The sequence below is a fragment of the Camelus ferus genome, chromosome 27 (genome assembly GCF_009834535.1).
Source record: "Camelus ferus isolate YT-003-E chromosome 27, BCGSAC_Cfer_1.0, whole genome shotgun sequence".
Taxonomy (NCBI): Eukaryota; Metazoa; Chordata; class Mammalia; order Artiodactyla; family Camelidae; genus Camelus; species Camelus ferus.
Window position 1 is genome coordinate 21420513 of NC_045722.1, and position 14093 is coordinate 21434605.

The window sequence follows — 14093 nt, forward strand, 5'->3', positions numbered from 1 at the left end:
AGGCACTGACAAGGATACAGCATCCTTTCTGCGCTATTCCTGCCAAACACGCAGAATCTAAGTTCAACCGTGAAGAAACATCAGACAAAACCAAATGTAGAGACCTCCTACAAAATAACTAGACTGACCTCGTATTTTTGAAGAAATGTGATGATCAGAAAAGAAGAATACCCAGTCACTGAGCCAGACTGGGAGAGATTAAGGAGACTTGACAAGTCAATGCAATGTGTGAGTCTAGATTAGAATCTGGACCAAGAAAAGAAAGCTGTAGAAGACATTACTGGGACTACCAGCAAAATTTATATACACATGGTATAAACAGATAATAGTACCATGTCAATGTTTCATATCCTAGGTTATTTTTTGGCAGGGAGGAGGTAATTAGGTTTATTTATTTATTTACTTATTATTTACTGGAGGTACTGGGGACTGGACCCAGGACCTTGGGCATGCTCAGCACGCACTCTACCACTGAGCTCTACTCTCACCCCCTCACATCCTAGGTTTGACAAACATACAGTGGGTAGTAAGAGCTCTTAGGAAATATAAATAAATAAATGTGTTTAATGATAAAGGAATATGTCTGCAAATTGCTCTCAAGTGATTGACGAAAAAAAGTGCGTGTGGAGGGGGAGAGGGTTGGGGAGGCTGGAAGGAAGGAGGGGAGGGAAAGAGCAAGAAAGAAAACTAGAGCTACAGGAGGAAAATGTGAACAATTGGTCAGTCTGGGTAATACAAAAGTCCTTTGCAGCTATAACAAAATAAGCTAACAAAAAGATGGTGAATACAAGGACACAAGGATCAGAGAGTAAACAGGTAATTTTGAGTTTAGGTGGCTGGGAAAAAATTGGGTTAGAACACTGGTATCAGGCTGGTGGAGACAGACATCCTCAGATAAGGATTTGGTTCAGAACCACCAAGTGATGGGAGAGGCCACCATTCCAGACAGTCACTGGAGACGTGCGGACAGAACACGGGAAGATGAGGGGCTCGAGACAGACTGGGAAGATAGCGAGCGGGGAGCAGTGCTGCTCCAGGGTAGAACCAGATGAGGACCCCAAGAGAGCAAATAAAAGAGCAGCGGTAGGGGGAGGCTAGTGATAAACTATGTGCTTAGCATGCACAAGGTCCCGGGTTCAATCCCCAGGAACTCCATTCAAATAAATAGATAAACAAATGTATAAGTAAATAAACCTAATTACCTCTCCCCATTTAAAAAATATTTTTCATTAAAAATAAAATAAAAGAGCAGCATTGGCCACAAGTGCACCCTGGGAAGTGTTAGCATCTGGAGGCCGGGAAGGAAGGGAAGCCGGGTGGTGCCAGGAGAGAGCACACAGAGTGACGGTTCCCTGCAGGAATGCTTCCATGATGCTCGAAGCCCGGTTGAGAAAATGCTCCCATGGCCGGAACTGCAGTCAGGTTCTGAGGGGGACTCTCCAGTCTCACTGAACCCACCTGCTGGTCCCAGAGGTAAAGGAAAGCAGAGAATTCTAAGAGGATGCTGGAAGGCCGTGCCGGAGGCCAGCAGGTGGTGGCAGGCAGTGTGGGAAGCGAGACTCCCGCCCCTGCACAAAAGCAAAGTGCCACTCAGAACACCCCCATCCTGTGTCTGGACACCCCTGCTTCACGCTGCAAAGTCACAGCTATCCATCCAGTGGCTTGGTTTTCATCCCCTTTCTTCTCTGAACTCCACTGGGAATCAGAAAGTCCTTCCAACCTGGACTCCCTGGAGGTGGGCACAGGAGGAAGGGATGACCAGGGGACTGGGAACCCTCTTCCCCAGAGCTCATCCAAAACGAGGCTGGCCGTAAGCAATCACCCACTAGAATGAAGGCTTCGTGAGAATGGGGACTTTGATCTCTTGTCCACTGAAGGGTGTCCCACGTCCGGGACTGGGCCTGACACACAGTCAGCATCAAGTAAACACTGGCTGGGCAAATAAATGACTGCCTTGAATAACAGGGCACATTACAAGTTTAAATACTGAGATCCCAAAATAAAATATATCACATCAATTTAGAGAAAACACACACACACACACACACACACACACACAGTCGCTGAGCAGATAGAATAAAAATAATAGTTACATAAAGATTCATTCAAACACTGCCCCCAGGCCTGGCTTCTCCATTTCTCCCAATTCTCCAGCCATCAGTCCAGAAAGCAGAACCTCTGGAGGGAACCACAAGGGGCCAGGTGGGCCCCCTACCAGGCAAGAGGGAGCTTCCTTCCAGATGGCCCTCACCAAGCCTCTGGGGGGCCGGGGGTGCAGTGCTCTGGCCACTCCTTCAGAGAGCTCAGAGCTTCTTTTGCTGGATGACTGAAAGTTTAAAAGGAAGGAAGGATGAAGAGGGAAGGTAGGGATTTACCATAGATCGATTAATTGTTCACACAGGAAGAATTTTTTTAACTGAATACACAGGAATGTTTAGAAGTAACAAGTTTTCTTAAATTGTTAGCATTTTTAAATGGTTAGTGATCCCTCCTGCTGGGCACTATCTCCAAGCCAGGACGCATACAGGAGCCCCTTTCGGTGCAGGCCCTCCTGTGGCACCTCATGTCGCCCACCTCTGCCTCCGCTGTGGTGGGCAACCCGTGCCCTCCCCAAGCATTGGACCCTGGCCTTATCTTTTTCACAGGCTCTTAGCCCTTAATGCCCCCTTGGCCTACACAAGAGCAGCCCAGAAATTTGAGAAACGAGCCACCAGAAACACTCCAGCTCCCCACCACGTGCAGCCTCGCGACAGTTATGGAAGCTTCCATGCACTTCTCAGACTCCACCAGTGCCCAGAGCAACACCCCGGCACACACTCACCTTCCACTGGTTTCTGCCCTTCCCTGTCTCTCTCTCCACCCTGCCTCCTGGGACCCTCCCCTCCCTGCCCTAAACTAACCCCCTGCACCCAAGTCTTCACCTCAGGCTTGGCTTTAGGGAATCCACTCTATGTGTCTTTTCTATATAGACATGACACCTTAATGTTGTAATAATACTTTCTACTTAATGAAAACCCCTCTACATTAGTTCATTTAACTCTCAGCAAACAGAAGCCAGGAAAAAGCACAGTATTATAAATGTAGAAATGTTATTTCTACAACAGGGTAGAAATAAATGTAATTGTATCAGTAACACCGTAAGTATAAAAATACTAACTTTTCCAATGAAAAGACAGATGCTCTCAAATTGGACATTTAAAAAAAAATTCAGATACTTACTACTTTTAAGAAACATATAAAATACCCTGATAGAGAAAGGTTGCAAATAAAACTAAGGGAAAAGAAAAAACAGGTAAATGTTGACCAAAATAAAAACTGCCTGGCAATGTTAGTATCAGATGAAGGCAGATAGGAGGTCAAAAGCTTTACCAGGGATAAAAAATGGCCCAGGACATAATAATAAAAATAAAAGAAATACGGCTCCTAGGCCCTTATACACCAAACAATACTGCCTAAGAACCTATAAAGAAAACACTGACAGAATTCAAAGGTGAAATAGGTCAAACCACAATAAGTTATGAGATTTTTAATACACCTCTAATTAAAACAAACAAATCAAGCAAGCCAAAAATAATGAGGATATGAATGATTTGACATCACAACAATTCCGACTAATGAACATGCACAGAACACTGTTCAGAACAATTAAAGAATACATATTCTTTTAAATTACACATAAAACATTTATTAAAACAAAAAGGCCTATGTTCTAAACCACAATGCAAATTTCAGCCATTCCCAAAGACCCACTCTCACGTGGAACGCTGCATGGCCAACAAGCTCCTAACAGACCTGAATCCCCTGCAGGGAGCAACTGCAAACTTACACCAAGTACAAAAGCCCCAATGACTGCATTACTGGGAAAGTCAGTCAGTGCAGGAGATTTTGGTGGGGAGTCAAAGACTGGAAGAAAAGAGCAGCACAGAGGGCTGCAGACAGACTGAGTCAGTGCAACACAGGGCGGCTGGTGCTCCAGCAGAAAGCCTGCGATCCGCAAGCCTGAAGAATCAAAGGACAGACTTCAGGGCAAAGAAGTAACTAGAAACTAACTCTGGACATGCTAGAAAGAGAGATCCAAAAAGGGAAAGCCCCAAATTCTGCATATTAACTATACCCAAATCTCTACGTGAACAGACTGTAAGGATAAGAACAGAACTGTGACGTTATCAACCACATGGGCTGGAATGATAGATCAGACCCGGATTAGAGGTGTCCCAAACCTACTCCACCAGACTTTCACCAAGTAAGTGGTGTCTCTTTTTTTTTAACGGAGGTACTGGGGATTGAACCCAAGATCTCATGCACGCTAAGCACTCTCTACCTCTGAGCTATGCCCCCCGCTAAGTAAGTGGTACCTTGCAGGAAGTCAGGACAAGAGTGGAACGGCACGCAGAGTAATATCTCCACAGTCGTGTGGGAACTGAGCTAAGCTCTTCTGCTCCTGCCTCAAGACATCTGAAACCAGTGGTGAACTGAAAGGAATTAAAGTTGTGATCCAAGTCAACCCACTTCAACTCCTGATTAACACAAGAGTTTATATCCTCAGCCCAGCTGCCTCTTTGTCACCAGGAGAGAAGCCAGCTGAAGACAAAGTTGCCAGATAAGGAACTGCTGAGAAGCCCACCTGATGTCCAGCCTCCCGCTCTCGTCCTCAGTCCCAGGAGCCCGAAGCAGTGATGACATTAGTGTTTAAGCCAGTTTGATTTCTGTCATTTCCACTCAAATGAATCTTCACTGATACAAGGCACAGTCCCCACCAATTATTTATTACAGAGTACATACAGATATTACAGATGCAAATTCTTGCATAATTTGAATGGAGAAACTAAAACAGGAATCGCAAAAAGTTTTGAAATCAAAATATCCACTCAAAAAAAAATCAAGAAACATTTCAAAATATCCAAAGTACAATTTAGTTGTTGAGAACAGTCCTCCCTCAAAAAAAAAAACTTCAAAAACTCATGCTCACCAAAAAAAAAAAAAAAGAAAAGAAAAAAAAAGAAAGAAAGAAAGAAAGAAAAGAAAAGAAAAAGAAAAAAGGTTCCCAGACTCCATATTTTCATGCCAAGTTCCAAGCTGGAGTGATATTTTATGAATTAGTTTATAAGGTCCTAAAATTAGGAGCTATAAAGGAAATAGGATCTGCCTGATCCCTCTCCGGGAGCCCGGAAGATTTTAGATTGCAACTTCTGTAACACCCAAGAGAAGGCCGCGATTCCTTCCAAATGGCCTTTGCTGCGTCAGTCCCTCTCTCCGCCCAAAGAACGTGGCAGCTTGCCGAGACTCAACTGGCAGGTAAACTGAGTGCTTCACGGAGGAGGAAGAGTTCTCAGACTCCCCCCACCTGCACGAGCCAGCTGGCTGCCCCGGGCCACGACCAAGGTCGGGGGTAACACAAGATCAAGGACATCTCTGGCTGCCACGTTCTGCCATAAAAAAACACGTTCCCCTGGGAAATCTTGGATTACTCTGATTCCGTTTTCTGGGAAACTTCAAGAATGTATTTCGCTGGTGTCTTCATAAATTAAGTTTCCCAGTTTCTAAACCCCACCATGTGTGAAAGTTAATCCAAACTACATAGGGCCTAATTGAATGCTTATTAGCTAAGCCTCTTAGAAGGCCCACTGTCTTTCTCAAGACAGCAATAAAATTTACTCAGGGGTTCAACAAAGCAAGAAGGGCCAACAGCAAAATACACACTTTGTTCCTGTGTCTGTGTTCTCACCCAGGACAGAGCCTGCGTTGCCACCACCTTAAACAGACACCTTGCTCCCGCGTGGCCGAGCAGCTGACGTGAGACTTGGGGGGCTCTGAGAGGGGGCTGGTTTGTAAGCAAATTCAGGCATTCTTCCCTGCAGCCTGGCATGGCTGCTCTTGTTTGTACTTAATTTCCAGCACATTCTCCCTACCCTGGTTTTGCTCATTTTATTTCCTTCACTAAAGGCTAAACAGTCCATCAAAAGAGTGCCTCCAAAATCGCTCTAGGGACAAAAATGCAAACACAAGCACAATTTATCATTTTGTCAGCAATCCTTGGTACCCGCCCCTGAAGAGGTTGGCAGCTGGTAATTAGACAAATATTCCATGAGATCATCATCCGGCACCCTGGGTTTCTGGTCACCGACTAGCCCTTGACAAGCACTGACCTGAGTGGAGGGAAAAGGGAGAATAAAATATATTTGCCTTTGCGTTTTACCTCATGGCCCTGCTTGGTGGTTCTCATCCGAGAAAACCCGCTTCCGCTGGCCCACAGGTGCTATTACTCATGTGCTAAGCGTCTTAGCACAGCGGCTCTCAGCACCAGCTAAACTTAGAACCACCTGGGGAGGTTTTAAATCACCAGATGCCCAGGCTGCACCCTAGACCAATAAAAGTGGCTTTCTAGGGGCAAGACTGGGGTATGAGTAGTTGTTAAAGCCGCCCCCCTCCAGTGATGCCCAGGACAGCCAGGGCTAAGAACCTCTGCCTTACAGTCATGCCCCTGCCTCGGAAACAGTATGTTCAGATCAGCTGCAGAAAATGCACCAATAGTCCTTTACTCTGAAAGCAGATAAAGAAAAAAAACGATCCACCAAGACTGACCCAGGTAAAGTCGGAGCCTAACGTTTAAAATAACACACCAACATCAAGCCCGAATGCATAGCCAAACCGTGAGACTTAACAAAACCCCTGCTTCCTAGTAAAGGGTAATTTTCAGCTGTGAGTAATTTTATGCTGGGGTCTCTCTCTCTCCCGCTTTTTGTAAGGGTGCGGGAAGGAACAGAGCAAAACCCTAATGTGGCATTCTCTCTCCTGGGGTTGCAGAGGTGACCCTGATCCAGCAAATCACCTCCAATACCTCCCTGCTGATTGCAGACTAGGCTAAGGAGGGTGACTACGTGGACAGGACTGCAGGGACCAGCTGAGCCGAGCTGTAAGGCTGGCTTATAAATAACAAAGTGGCTCTAAAGGAGAGTCAGAATCGATTTACTCCCAAGGTCACTGGAATACTCCACTGAGACATGCTATATGTTTACACAAAGGTAAGTCTTTATGCTGCAAAAGCCCAGCTCCCACAGGTCAGCCATGGGGTCCCCTGCTCTCCAGGGGGGAAGTGCCACCCGTGAGCAGCAGGCTATTGTCTTCATCAGGGGACACTTCCGGGCAAGACTGCTCGTGACACAGCACCATGAAACGTCCTCAAACTCCTGACAGATAATCTCAAATAGAGGCACAGAACAGAAGAACCCCAGGTTCCCAGCCCGAGCTGCTTCTCAGAACCACCTTTAAAAACACACCCAAGTCACACCCCAGATCAATTATATCAGGATTTCGAGCGGTTCAGCTGCATGTGGCATTTTTAAACCAGTGGCTCTCACACTTAAGCACGATCAGATTTATGTGGATGGCCTGTGAAGCTACTGATTACTGGACCCACCGCCATAGTTTCTGACTCGGGGGGGGAGGGGGCGGCCAGGAGCACACAGGTCTAACAAGCTCCCAGGGGCTGCTGATGCTGCTCGCCCAGGGGACACACTTTGAGAACCACTGCTTCATTACCCCCCACCCCAGGTGACTTGAATTAGCACAGCCAGGACTGAGCACCACTGTATTAGGAGAGCACGCTCCGCCTGGGGTGCCAGGAGAAGGAATTCTCATCCGAGCTCTGCCACCAACCTCGGGGTTGATAACAAGAAGCCACTGAGATTTTTTAGGCCTCAGTTTGCTCCTGGTCTATAAAACTGAGACACTGCACGAAAGGGATCCTAGATTCTTTGCAGAAATGCCTTTTTCAAAGGGGCTGCCACACATGAAATGCTGCCATTAATACACATAGAAAGGAAAAGCAAGCAACCTTACGGGCAATAAAAGAAAATGCTTTCAAAATACAGGGAAAGGAAGGTTCCTGCTCACATGACTTCAGGGCATTTGGCAGCGCACCAGTGGGGATGGTCTGGGCACATGCAATGGTGCCAAACGGGCATGTGCTGTGAGCCACTCAGGCTGCTTCCCAGACTCACCTGTTAGGACCTGGCAGAGCTGCCCGGGCAGCTGGGCCTCGGCAGAGGGACTGGGTGTCAAGGACCATTTGCGCCTGATCAGATGCTCTTGTCCCTGGGAACTGTTGAGGGGCTGGATTAGCACCTGCTCCTGCCCAAGCTGGATGAGGCCAACCTGCCCAGAAAGAGGAAAACGGATGTCAGTCATCCTCGTTCACACTTGCCCGAGACCCCAGCAGCCAGAGGGCAGAAAGGCCACCTAGCTCTGGCCCGGCTCCCTGCCTAGGCTTTCTCTCTGCAGGTTGCACCGATTCACGGAGCCCAAGAATAAAACTAATGTGGGACTTGAAACATCCGGCCCAGTAGTTGTGTTGGGAAGGGGGTGACAGAAGGCAGCGGGTCCAGGGGTGCAACAGCACCCCTTTTCTGGGTTCACGTTCAAAGATGTATTCCTTTCTTATTAATTTTTTAAATTATTTTTCAATCATCCCCCAAAAGCCCACCTGAGGAAAACACATCTTACCCCTGGGAAACTCAGAATTAAATAAACATGAAGTCAGACCTGAAGTGGGAACAGTTTCGTGATGGGGGATTTGTACTTTTTTCAGAACTTGTAGTGTTTAAGAGAACTTGGCAGAGTACCTAATGGTTTCGATTTGTAATTCTAATTTAAAGTGCAGCAATGAGTTACACCTGTGATTTTAAAATTGTGTCAGGTTCATAAGCAGTATCAGAACGTACACGTTTAGAAGACAAGTGGCTCATTATGGATGAGAATCATTTAAGTACTTGCAAAGGGTTTATTTTTTACCCAGGCAGCAAGACCTTGAAAATGAAATGGAGTGTTACATTTCTAAACTCGCTTTTAAAAGTTTAAATGTTGTTAATCACCAAATTTATAAACAGGATCAAACGTTGTCCAAAGGCCCCTTAAAAGGGATTATAAAAAACTTGCCAGATTATAAATAGAACATGATTTGTAAATTGAATGAAAAACTTAAGGACTAGGATCTTTAATTCGTTGCTTTAGTGGAATGACTATTAATTCTAAAAAATATACATACAATGCAGAGAACTTCTCTCCTCATTTGAAACCAATGCTAACAGCATTAAAACAATTTGCCCTCCTTCCCCAGGATACTTGCTAACTACCCGTCTGAGAAGCAAACAAAGTAGACCTCCCATGAGGAACCCCACGGGGCCAGCGCTGGGGGACCGTCTGTTTGCTCCCTGAGCCCTGCAGTCCGTTGCCCCTCCTCTGGGTCCATGCTCAAGACTGCCCTTGCTAGCACAGATTCAGTAAATTGGGCTGATCTGTCCTCGGCTGTCACCAACATCCTTTCTTCTCTCTCTCCCAACACTATTTCCTAAAAGCCAGGACATACTGAAGCAGTGGTTCTCAAATTCCAGTGTGCATCAGAATCACCCGGCGGTCTTGGATGTTCGCCGAGAATGCGCAGCGCTAACAAGTCCCCAGGTGATACTGATGCTGCAGGCCTGTGGACCACACTTTGAGAAGCACTGCTCTCCAGCCCCTCCCATCTCAGGTACAGAGCTCCCTCAAACCAAATGATACAGCCTCCTCTGCCTTCTGAAAGGAGGCATCAATCACAATCCTCTATGAAAATAAATCACATCAACTCATAAGATCGCCTACAACCTTTAGTCCTTGAAACATGGGGTGAGACTGTACTTACTGCTCCAAGCAGATTTCGAGGTTTCCATTTCATTAGAACTTCGGCCAAGAACAACTCAGAAGTTTTACTGCCCAAATAAAACTGTCTTAAAGTGGCAATGCATTACCTGCCAGAAAGCATGGCCTTCTCTCCTTGCCTTTGAAGTGAAAACTTGAGTTCATTCTCTATGATACTTTGGGGAGACTGAAGAAGTGGCAGCAGAGGGTGGCTGGGGTGGACAAGCAGCTCCCCACCGGAGCTGTGCGTAAAGGCCTCCATGCAGAACACCTCGACAACCGTCAGTGAAAACTTCCACGGTTAAAATGAAGTGGGCCGCGGTGACACAGGGCGTGGGGTGGGCCCCACGTGGAAAGAGGTCCACGCTCCCTGGGGGATGCGCTCAACTGATGAGGGGCCCCAGTCTTCTTGAGATGCGCTGCCTGTGGAGGTCAAAGGCCCTCCTGGGTCTAGCACTTCCAAAACCAGTTATCATTCATTCAGCCTAGTGTTTGCATTCATAAGCCACAGGGTAAAGGGCCAGTTCTCAGCAGTTCTCATGGGACACGACACAGGGAGAATCCCACCTTGGGGAGAAAACCTCGTACAAACACACTCACACCGGCGCAGTCCAGCCCCTCGGGGAAGGTCTGGCTTTAGAAGGTCTTTGTTGGAGGGACCCCCATGCTGGTTTCCAACCAATCCGGAAAGAAAATGGCAACAGTGTCGAGAGACGGATAAAGGGATTGATGGTCTAGACTCTGCCTGGCCGCCCCCTGCCCTCTTGGGACAGGGCTTTCAAGAGGGATGTGGCCTGGACCAGCACCTGGCAGGGGCAGGGGCGGCGGGGCACAGCCCTCACCCTTGGGAGACAGCGCTAGGAAGGACCTCACCCTGCCCCTCCGCGGTCTCAGTCTCGCTGGCACTCGGCACCATGAAGTGTCACTAACGCTCACCCTGTCATCCTGGCGAGAAAATGTACCAGTGAGAAAATATCCTGTTGAAAAGTGCCTCTGTGTCCCCTCCCGCCCCCTGCCCCCCGCCCCCGACATGGGATCTCAGCCCAGAATAAAAACTCATCAGCCCCCCTGATCTCTCCCTAACCTTCCTGCTCCCTGCCCCTCCCCGACACCGTGTTCCAGCCCGCCATCCCCTGTTGTTACGAGGCATCTGTCACAACCTAATAAGCAGTTTATTCCTCTAAGGCAGGAACGGAATAATGCCTCCTTATTTTTCCAGTCTCTGCCATTAATAGTCACTCAAGAAAATGTGAGTGAACTGGACGGGACTGGACTGGACTAGAATGGAATGAGCTGGAAACTGAAATTGACTGGACTGGCCTTAGGGGGTGGGGGGTGTTGGAAGAGAAGGCACCGGCACGGCTCTCCAGCGTCCCCCCACCCTGGCTCGGGGGTTCCCATCCCTGGCTGCCCCCGGGGTCACTGCGCAAGCTTTGAAAACTCCCGAGGTGCTGGCCCCACTCCAGGCCAACTGAATTCAAATCCCGAGGGGAGAAACTCAGTCCCTGATATCTTTTAAAAGCTCCCCAGGAGATTCTGACATTCAGCCAGGGGTGAGAACCACTCTCCTTGCTTTTAACTGGGTGCCAGAGATGCTAGCCACCTCCTGCCTGATTCCACTGACTAGCAGTACCCTGGATTTGGACCTCCTGCACGAGCCAGGCCTTCCTCTGACTATGGGGCTCTGCCCCGGCTTCCAGCCTGTTGCTGCCCTGTGGCCCCAAGAGCTGAGCAGGGCTATTTGGATCTGCATTATTCCTCAGGTCACCACCTCTGCTGAGAGGTGAGATGCAGGGAAACGCTCTTCCTGTTCCATGGATGGCAGCAAGGAGGCACCAGGAATGAGCCTCAGCTGACATCAGACGCAAGAGGCTGCAAACACCAGCCAGAGGGGCAGAACTGAGGGGACCAGACGCCTCTGGCAGATGCGCCTGGAGGCCCTGAGGCCACTTGGTTTTAACGCATAGAACAATCCTCAGTGAGATGCTGCTCTCAAAAGAGAAATCTTACATCCTCTGAGACGTGATCTCCTACTAAAGGAGTTTGGGTGGAAGAAAACGTACCAGGTGTAACCTGATACTCCGACAGTTCTGAGTGGTTCCCTTTCAATTCTCTTTGTTCCAGAAGCTTGCTTTGAAGGGCTTCTGTGCTGCTTTAAGAGAGCTTTACAAACTGGATATTGTTAACTACCCCAACCCCACTCCCTAAAGCAGGACTAGCTCTCCCTGTAGCTGGAAAAAGCATGGACAGAAAGGTCTGTACCACTTCCTAACATTAGCACAACCTCTCAGTGTAACGTAGGAAATACTTTCAAGTTAATGCAAAGAAAACCTGTCTTTTCCATGCTCTGCAACTGTTTGATGCTCTCTCCTCTGTCCGAGGGGGCCTGCCTCCTGACTGGTGACCTCGCCATCCTACAAAGACCACACTGGAATTCCAGTGCTCAGGGAACCCTCCAAGCCTCTCTTTTTAGGAGGCTGCGGCTCCTGGGTTAACTGGAGCGGGTCTTAGGTCTCCTTCTGTTGATGGGTTAGAGCAGGTGGTTTGAGAGGATGGAGCAAATGGGCTTGTGAGTCTGCTTCCATGAGCAAGTCTGCTCCCAAGAAAGAAAAACCATCCTGTGACTGCAGGCCCTTCTGCACCAACCCTCTAGGGGGCCTCAGGAGCATCCCTGGGCCAGCACAGGCGTGATGGGCTTCCCAGCCTCCACAGGGAGTCCCACCACCATCCCACCCCCTACCCCTGCAGAGCGCCACCCAGAGTCCCCCTTTCAAAGTCCCACTGCTGCCTCTACAAATGTCAAATGCCTGAACACAGATTCCTGGTCTTCATTCCAAAGTCAGCCTTCTCCCTCACCCCCATACTTGCAGGCTCCTCCCCTCTTCCCATCACTAGACAGTCACAAAGACTGTCAATCCTCCTTCCTTTCCATTTCCACCACCCGAGGCTTGAGACCCATCTCCTCGCATCTCCAAATGCTCTCCTCCCCTGGTCCTCCCCAAGCTGCTCTCGCCGGGGACTCCCCAGTCAACAGAAATAACCCCCACTGCCTCTAGGTCAGACATCCTCAAAATGTGGTCCCAGACCAGCAGCACCTAGGAACCTGTCAGAAATTCAAGCGCCCGGGGCCCACCCCAGATCAGCTGGATCAGAAACTTGGGAGGTGGGGCCCAGCAGTCGGCAAAGCAAACCCCACAAGGAACGCTAATGCCAGCTCAGGGTTGAGAGCCACTGGTCCAAGATAAATTCCAAAAGCCTTAAGTTGGCACCCAGGGCCCTGCCTCATCGAATCCACACACTTGTCCATTCGGTTCAACTCCCACCTCTATCCCACAGCCAACTTGCGGGCCCCTGATCTCAAGAAGGACCCGCTTGGAGGCTTTGCCATCACTCCTCCCCGTGGAGGCCCACCCCTCCAGCTTCAACCACCCTCCTCCTCCCAGAAGGCCCGCATCAGACCCCAGAGCCACCCCCTGCAGTTCCAGCACATCTTCCTTCCTCTGCGGACCAGACTGCCTTCCGAGCAGTCCTCGCCCTGTGTTTCTCTGAGGTTCGCTGGGAGCCAACCAGAGGGTCCCATGCAAGGCAGGTGTGTCATAACGATCTACTCATTTAGTCAACGGTGTTGACTGATGGGTTGATTTATAACTGGAAAAGTCTGGGAGCGGCCTGTGGGGTCAAGAGAAGAAATGTTTTCAATGCCTTAATGTGCCAGGCTCTTGCTAAATGGTTTCAGACTATCCTACTTCATTCTATCAACAGCCACGCGAAGCTGCAGACGGGGAGGTTCAAAGGAGGTAAGCGCCTCGCTCGGGATCACAGCCCCGACCAGCTGTGCCGTCTCACTTCCTAAAGAACACGGGTGTGACCGTGCATCTGTGCGCCCGTGTGCAGCAGCGTGCCCGGGGAAAGGTCAACCACCGACTCTGCATGGTTCCCCCCGACGTACTAGCTGCAAAAACATCTCTGGTTGCACACATCCGAGGTCAGGCAGCTGCAGCATCTCAGAGTTCAGGGAATCAGCTCCAAGAATGCAATCAGTCTAAGAAGATGTCTTCAGTGCATCATCCCATCTTGTATGTTTTCTTTTTTAAGATGCTGCCAAACTAAATAAAAGTTCAGATGGGAAAATCTGGTTAGGTACCCTAGGTAAGTCACCAGGTAGGGTTTCGTGTCCTAGGTGATGGTCACGGGCAGCCTGATGTCCATGAGCAGGGGGTGCAGAAAGTCACCATATGAGAGAGTGAATGACCTTCCAGAGGAGGTGGCAGGAGGCCTTAGAATTCCCTGCTCCAAGTTCTTCCCTTTAATTCCTCCACACCTCCAAATTTCACAACTGTTTTTCCCCTTCTTCTTACTTTCCTTAACATCCATTCAATTTGTTTCTTTTCACAAAGTTTTAAAAAACATGCTTCGCATTT

General features: G+C 48.7%; 1 protein-coding gene across 1 annotated transcript in view; it reads right to left on the bottom strand.

Annotated features, from left to right (window-relative positions):
* Window positions 1-14093, bottom strand: part of ADAMTS17 (ADAM metallopeptidase with thrombospondin type 1 motif 17) — a 304068-nt gene that overhangs the window by 283523 nt on the left and 6452 nt on the right. Inside the window, exon 4 of the mRNA XM_032468854.1 lies at window positions 8001-8154. Coding sequence (XP_032324745.1) covers window positions 8001-8154 — 154 coding nt within the window. The remainder of the gene's footprint in view (window positions 1-8000; window positions 8155-14093) is intronic.